At 43.4% G+C, this 8,005-nt stretch overlaps 1 protein-coding gene across 1 annotated transcript; it reads right to left on the bottom strand.

The window, feature by feature from the left end:
- Nucleotides 1-690: 690 nt before the first annotated feature.
- On the bottom strand, nt 691-7,070 carry sirt5 (sirtuin 5). Its single transcript, XM_084444909.1, has 9 exons — nt 6,931-7,070; nt 6,417-6,534; nt 6,121-6,254; nt 5,470-5,695; nt 4,611-4,698; nt 4,276-4,329; nt 3,817-3,940; nt 2,762-2,877; nt 691-2,395 (listed from the first exon to the last, which is right to left on the bottom strand). The coding sequence occupies exons 2-9, from the start codon at nt 6,520-6,522 to the stop codon at nt 2,323-2,325; spliced, it is 921 nt and encodes a 306-aa protein (XP_084301035.1). The 5' UTR covers nt 6,523-6,534; nt 6,931-7,070; the 3' UTR covers nt 691-2,322.
- Nucleotides 7,071-8,005: the final 935 nt, after the last annotated feature.

Genomic DNA, 8,005 nt, shown 5'->3' with positions numbered 1-8,005 from the left:
GCTTCCTCAGACAGATACACACACACACACACACACACACACACGACAGGAACCAACCAGAGGGTGAATGAGTGCATAATGAGAGAGAAAGAGAGAGAAGAGAGAGAAGAGAGAGAGGGGGGGGGCTACGGAGAAGGAGAGGGCTGGAGATTGTGATTGAAATCCCAGGGGTTTGATTCCCATTGGTCCCTAATAAGCAAATCTCAATTAGCTAAGCTCAATTGTTATTAACCCCTTTTGACCCCAGCCTTCCACATGTGCAAGCGAGCATTACAGAGCTGAGGCACACACTGAGTACCGGCACCAGCAGCTACAGGACTAGGCCTGCTAAAGGTGTGTGTGTGTGTGTGTGTGTGTGTGTGTGAGAGTCGAAGACGAGGCTGGGTAGATGCCTGGTGTGAAGTGTCAAGCACAACCCTATCCTCTAGAGTTGCAAATCACCCTTGAGCGAGAGAACCCTTAGCTGACAAACTAACACACACACGCAGTCTCTCTCATCCAATAACACAATATGATACTGTACATGCACGTACTAGAAGTCCAAACTTTATTTCATCAGATAAAATGTAACTCATCCAGTAACACAATACTGTACATGCGTGTACTAGAAGTCCAAACAACTTTTATTTCATCAGATAAAATGTACCTTTGTTTCAACAGTGCTCCTTCATGTACACACCTCAACCTCTACATTAACACACAAGCGGATCCTCTAAACGTCCCAACACACCTGACCAAGGCTATCGAGCAATAACTGAATGAACCCTGAGCACTACTACTGTATGAAGCCATTCTAAGAAGGCACATAGAGATCATGAGGAAAACATTACATCTATTCCATTATCTAATCACTGTCATTCATTCAATTACTTATTATTAAATGACAACGGTGAACATGTATGCTTTTACACCAACGAACAGGGAGGGGCTGTGGGTGTAAAAATGAGACCCACAGGTCAGAACTAGAGAGGCAGTGCTTTAGAACGCAGCTCGACACTGCCCCCTATTGTCAGCATGGCACACCTGATTTTCCAAACCCATGCACATCCAGCTGGTCACGTACTCAAATGGCTTTCCACCAATCACGTTGCATTTTAATAATATCTTCACATATGCAGGATACCACAGGGTCTTCCGGTGACTAGTTCATTAATCTAGGAAAAATGCATTGATATTGGAGACTTGAGATGAATAATGCCGGGCTCACACTACAGGATTTTTAAAAATCCCAACCGATTTTGAAGTCAGGTTGTATCACTCACATACAGTAAGGAGAATATTAACAGATGTTATTGTCCCGAATTTCGCGAATGCACACACGACAAGATTTGAAAATAATGGCTCATCACAAACTACAGGATGTTATCGTGCAGGAGGGATCAACAAACCTCTGCCTCGCTTGTAAAGTAGTGACATAATAATCTAAATATCAAACACTTTTGATATTATCGGGGCCGCCCCGATGGGTCTGCGAGCCGATCGGGAGATAAAAGATTGGATCTGTAAACCCCTCACATTACAAGATCATCTGGGCCAAACATCGGTACCGATCAACGTTCCAGACCAGACTTCTCCTCCGATTGTCAGGAGGGATGAATCGGGGATCAATCGTCCCAAAAATCATGTAGTGTGAGCCCGGCATAAGTTTGGAAGAGCTGAAGAAAATCTGTTTGATCAAAACATTGTTTAAATAAAGTACTGGCAGCAGTATACTTGTCTTTGAGTGGCCAGCCCTTTTTCAAGAATTGAACGCTTGTTTTCTACAGTTTGGCTCAGCACACAATCAGGGATGTGGGTAAGACCTACTACAAACTTTTAACACCACTCCCAGAGAGAGAGAGAGAGAGAGAGAGAGAGAGAGAGAGAGAGAGAGAGAGAGAGAGAGAGAGAGAGAGAGGTGTCATGTCGGTTTTCCACCGCACGAAAAAGTAGCAAATCTACTTGCTTTTTGGGACTTTCCACCACGCAAAAGGCGAGGCGAGTACAGTCGACTCCAATTGCTACTTTTTTCGGATCGCTTCCTTTGAGGTTCCAAGCGAGCTGAGGCGAAGTAAAAAAAAAAGTGACGTGACAACAATGCAGACTGCTGATTGGTCAAGCAAAACATGCGAAGGAAACTCAACCAGACAGCCACAAGTGCAAATTTGCAATAGCTGCCTGTGACCACGTAATGTTACGAGCTATAGACGTAAGATACAAGCATTTTCAATCTGTGTGAATCCTCTCCTCTCGTAGACTGTTTACAGTGCACTATGCCCGGGGCAGGGGGACACACAGCTCTTTAGTCGGGGGTGGGCTGGGTGGGGGGTCTCTCTCTCTGTCTCAGATGACCTCGGTCTCGTGACGCTCCAACGCAAGAGGCAGGGTGGTCCCGCAGGGGCCGTGGAAGTGGAACCTGCGACACACACACATTACATACTATTTTATGCTCTGTGTGTCTGTATTTGTATAGTATAATAGTGTGTGTGTGTGTGTGTGTGTGTGTGTGTCAGACCTAAAAAACACGTTTTAAAAGAAGTTTTATGGATGATATTTGTTTTGTTGTTGCCTAAAGATATCTGGATGTAGGTAGTCATTGTGCTACTACTCGCCAGAACTCACAAGTGACGATTAAGATCTTAATCTAGTGCTAAGGTCAAAGTGCAAGAGCAGTGAGACAGAAGGATATTTAGGGCATTTAGAGAAAGGATGGAACAAATGACAGGTGTGTGTGTGTGTGTGTGTGTGTGTGTGTGTGTGTGTGTGTGTGTGTGTGACTCACTTAAAGTCCATGGTGGCAGGGGTGTCCTCCATGTTAAACTCAGCCACAGGAACGCCTCTGGCTGCCACCTGGGGGGCAAACATGGCTGCTGGGTACACTATGGAGGAGGTGCCCACCTGCAGTCAGAACACATACAGGGGTTAAGCTCTCTCTCACAAACACACAGACATGGCCGATTTTATAGGGGGGGCAAGTTCCCCCCCTGATTGGCCAGCCCAACTCTGCTCAAATTCACACAAAAAAAAAAAGAAAAAAAAAGAATAATATATTTTTTAACAAATTAACACAATTATTAAATACATAATTGTGGTTTGTACCAGTTTGTGTTAGGTCATCATTCATTTTAAAAGTGTATTTATTACTTAAACTAGGCTACCTTAATAAAAAAAAAAATCATAATCCACCAATGGCACAACTCCTCTGTCGACCTCAACTATTTCTGGTTTGATCTTTTACCGCAAAAAAATGAGATCTGACTGTACTGCTCAGTGCTCAACAAGCTACAACCAGCCAACCTGCTCACAATGGAGAAAAGAGCTATAAAAACAATTGACCACTTCTTCATAAAAATGAAAATAAAACTGGCAATCTAAGCTAATCAAGAAGCTACCACTCGAAATGACACTGCAGCAAGTGCAATCGAATGCAGAAGTGCAATCGAATGCAGAAGTGCAATCGAATGCAGAAGTGCTCCAGAGGCTATCAGAGCTAGTACTAGCACTAGCAACATCACCATCGGCGAGGAAGCTAGCACCAGCAGGCAGTTGCAGTTTGATGTTGTGATGTTGGGTATGGCCTAGTACTCGGTCATAAAGTCATATTGACATGCTTGTGGTGTCTAGATGAAGTTTGATGCGTTGTACATATTGAATTGTCATAAGGATTTCTTATTAGCATACTGTTCACAACTGGCATTCTTTGTAAATAGATGGGATGGGATGGCAGAACTGTTTGTTTTTTTTCTCACGTCAAAATGTTGCCCCCCCTACTCTGAGGGTAAAATCAGCTATGCACACAGACATACTACACACACACACAGAGATATTCACACTCACAATTAGGCAGAGGTCACAGCGGTCCAACTCCTGTTCCACTTGGGTCAGAATGCCTGAGTCCAGGGTCTCTCCAAACCAAACCACCGCTGGCCTGAGTAGACCACTACACCCATTCAGCTCACACCTGGCTCTCTCACACACACACACACACACACACAGGCACGCACACACACACACACAGGCACGCATACGCACACACACACACACACACAGGCACGCACACACACACACAGGCACGTACACACAGGCACACACACACACATGCACGCACGCACGCACACACAGGCATGCACACACACACAGGCACGCACACACACACACACACACACACGCGCACACACACACGCACACACACACAAACACACACAAACGCACGCACGCACACACACACACGCAATCTGATATTTGTACTGGCAAATAGCTGTGAATATGGATGAAGTGTAGGAGTGAATGTCCCACCTTGGAAGGTCCTTAACAGGGATTGCAGCATCACTGGTGTTTGGATCTGGGGCACTAGAGGGAAAAAACTATATTTGAGCCACAACACACGATAATACTGACCGAGTCCTCCTCTGACATGTTTTTTTTTGTCCAAGTGAACTGTCAGTGGAAATGTATTTGTATGTGTTGTTTAACCCTGGCTGCAAACCAAATGTCCCTTGTGGAACAATAAAGAATTTGAATGGAAGTGAACTGAATGACTGTTTCGTTTCATGAGAGCATCGAGGAATTCAAATAGTTTCTGATGACCAACATTTCCAACCTGAGGTCACTTTTCCCTCAGAGAGCCTCACCCTTTGCCCTCCAGCGCAGCACAGATAGGACTGTTGTGATTGGCTCCTTCATGGCCACAGCTTACACAGCGGGTCTTAAACAGGCTTCCTGTAGCAGCACACACAAAGAACAGGGAGAGAGGCAGGGTTATAATAGTTTTGCTTTTTTCATTAGTTTTTATTTTTATATCGTTTTAACTTTTTGTGTTCAATTTCAGTTTAATTTTAATTAGTTTTTAAAGCAGATTTGCTAGTTTAGTTTTTAGTTTTTGATAATGCTTAGTTTTAGTTTAGTTTTTATTAGTTTCAGTATTAGTTTTAGTTTGTTTTTTTTCTGCGCTAGCCTCGTGAGACCATCCTGATCTCGTGAGCTCATGTTGTTTCACTCTGTGCAAAACAAACTATCTGGCGAACGTCAGATTACTTCTGCGCAGGGGCACAGCTAAAGAAATAAAGAAGGACAGATTTAATATCCACCCAAAATACTAGGCTTATGTATGAAATGAAAAAGACTAAAACTAAGGACATTTTCTCTACAATTTTAGTTTATTTAGTTAGTTTTGTAAACACACAATACAGTTTTAGTTAGTTATCGTTTTTTTGTAAAGCCTAGTTTTAATTTTTATTTCAGTTAACTAAAATGTTTTTTCACACCTAGTTTTTGTTTTTTTAGTTAGTTTTCGTTAACTATAATAACCTTGAAGAGAGGAGAGAGAAATGCAGACGGAGAAGTCTTCAAGTCCTTGATACAACAGGGGAGAAACAGGCCACCAGTACCAACTACAGCTCAAACACCATCTTCCAAGCACAATCTCACCCAAACCCATCAACACCACCTGGGGGACAACCAACTAACGGAACACGAGGCGTGGTAGGTTACCATGGATCTCCAGGACGTGGTTGGAGCCAGCGCGGTGGTGTAGCTCGTCGATGTTCTGCGTGATGACGGTGACCTTGCGACCTTGCTGACTGAGGCGAGCCTCACATTGGGCTATGGCCAGGTGGGCGGGGTTGGGCGACTTGGTCAGCATCACCTCGCGTCTGTGGTGGTAGAACTCCCAGACTCTGGAAGGGTTCCGAGAGAAGGCTTCCGGAGTGGCCAGGTCCTGACAGGGGGGTGGAGAGGGAGACATTACATTACATTAGTCATTTTAGCAGACGCCAAAGCGACTTACAATTGCATTCAGACCTAAAAAAACGTTTTAAAATAAATTTTATGGATGATATTTGTTTTGTTGTTGCCTAAAGATATCTGGATGTAGGTAGTCATTGTGCTACTACTCGCCAGAACTCATAAGTGACGATTAAGAGCTTAATCTAGTGCTAAGGTCAAAGTGCAAGAGCAGTGAGACAGAAGGATATTTAGGGCATTTAGAGAAAGGATGGAACAAATGACAGGTAGGTGTGTGTGTGTGTGTGTGTGTGTGTGTGTGTGTGTGTGTGTGTGTGTGTGTGTGTGTGTGTGGGGGGGGGGTGTGTGTGTGTGTGTGTGTGTGTGTGTGTGTGTGTGTGTGTGTGTGTGTGTGTGTACCTGAGATTGCCATTTCCTCCAGTACCCTCCCTCTCCCCTGAAAGTTGGCACGCCGCTCTCAGCGCTGACCCCTGCACCAGTCAGGATGACGATGTGTTTGGCTTTACAGAAGAGCTCCCTAAAGGCTGCGAGGTCTGGAAACACACACACAAGCGCAAGCAGTTAGGAAAAGGAATGAATTGTTGGAGGACAAACTGTGTGTTTGTGTGTGTGTGTGTGTGTGTGTGTGTGTGTGTGTGTGTGTGTGTGTGTGTGTGTGTGTGTGTGTGTGTGTGTGTGTGTGTGTGGAACTGTACCTGAGCTGGGCCGAGCCATGTCCTGTCTGATCCAGGGTGCTCTAATAAGACGGGTACATAGCAGATATGCCTTAGTGCCCCTGCAGGTCAACTGGTGAACAATCATTCAGGGTCAACTCTGGGCAGAGGGAGAGAAAGAGTACACAATTGATTTTCTTTCTTATATTTTACAAGAGAGGTGAGGTGACATCAAAATGTGCCCTATAGGCTATGGCCACTGGGATCATTGCCTACTAAACTACCAAACACACACTCAACCCGCATACATTAAGCCAGGTTAGCTAGCTAGCCAACTAGCTTGTAGCACTATAGAAATTGCACAGGCTAGCTAAATAGCTAAAGCAAGCTAAAAAGCTAGAGTTATCTCCTTGACAGTTCAGATATCTATCGTCATGTTAGCTAGGCTAACAGCAGGCATCCGTTTGCTATGAATGTAGTTAGTTATTCATATGTGGTCATTGGTTTGGCTAGCTAGCATTACTCATAGGTATATAGAAATATAGAAATGCCTTACCCTTCTCTCTGTAGGGCCAGATACTGACCCAGGCTGCCTGTAAAGAGTAGATAGTCACGGTGTCTGTATAAGCAGCCAATGGTTATTTCTGTAGATAGGACTATATGAGGAAGTTGCTGCCAAAAATATGTGTAACATTATGTCATGCGGATTTTTTGTTGTTGTTGCAATGAGCACCAGAGGGAGCAGTTGGACCAGTTGGACCCGTCGGACCCGTCCTCGGCCAAAAGTTCACCTATGGTTCCTGGAAAGGCCCCCTGCCTCATCGTGACTAGCTCCTTCCCTCTGTGTCCTCAGCTGTCCCTATCCAGCCAACCCTACTCCTTTTCACCTCTGGCTCTGCTTTCTGTCTCCCCACCTCTGCTTTGATGCATTCTCTATGAGCCTTCTGCTAAGTAGCCTACTTACTGTGCTTTGTTATATGATTCATATAGATAGATAGATAGATAGATAGATAGATAGATAGATAGATAGATAGATAGATAGATAGATAGATAGATATAGAGATAGATAGATAGATAGATAGATAGATAGATAGATAGATAGATAGATAGATAGATATGATAACAACACTGGATTACACAACTCCTGCTCTGTCTTGTCACTGTAAGGCAAACTACATTCCCCTCGGGGATTGCCTAAATACTATCTATCTATCTATCTATCTATTCATCTATCTATCTACTGTATGTAGATAGATAGATATCTATATCTAGATAGATATCTAGATAGAGGGAGAGAGTGATAGAGAGGGTGAGAGAGAGGGAGGGAGATCTATCTATCTATATAGATATAGATTTATCTATCTATGTATCTATATAGATAAATAGATAGATATCTATATCTAGATAAATAGATAGATAGATAGATAGATAGATAGATAGATAGATGGATAGATAGATAGATAGATAGATAGATAGATGGATAGATAGATAGATAGATAGATAGATAGATAGATAGATAGATAGATAGATAGATAGATAGATAGATAGATAGATAGATAGATAGATAGATAGATGGATAGATATATAGATAGATAGTATTTAGGCTATCCCCAAGGGGAATGTAGTTTGCC

The sequence above is a fragment of the Borostomias antarcticus genome (genome assembly GCF_949987555.1).
Source record: "Borostomias antarcticus genome assembly, chromosome: 10".
In the NCBI taxonomy this organism is placed as follows: Eukaryota; Metazoa; Chordata; class Actinopteri; order Stomiiformes; family Stomiidae; genus Borostomias; species Borostomias antarcticus.
This window is presented reverse-complemented; position numbering and strand designations above follow the sequence as displayed.

Bases quoted from the DNA above. Each gene is read 5' to 3' on its own strand.
- sirt5 (XM_084444909.1), bottom strand. From the start codon at position 6,522: ATGATTGTTCACCAGTTGACCTGCAGGGGCACTAAGGCATATCTGCTA. The intron at 3,941-4,275 runs GTGGGACATTCA...TGAGAGAGCCAG, and splicing joins CCTGTTAAGGACCTTCCAAG to GTGTGAGCTGAATGGGTGTA. The intron at 2,878-3,816 runs GTGAGTGTGAAT...TTCTGACTGCAG, and splicing joins GCTGTGACCTCTGCCTAATT to GTGGGCACCTCCTCCATAGT.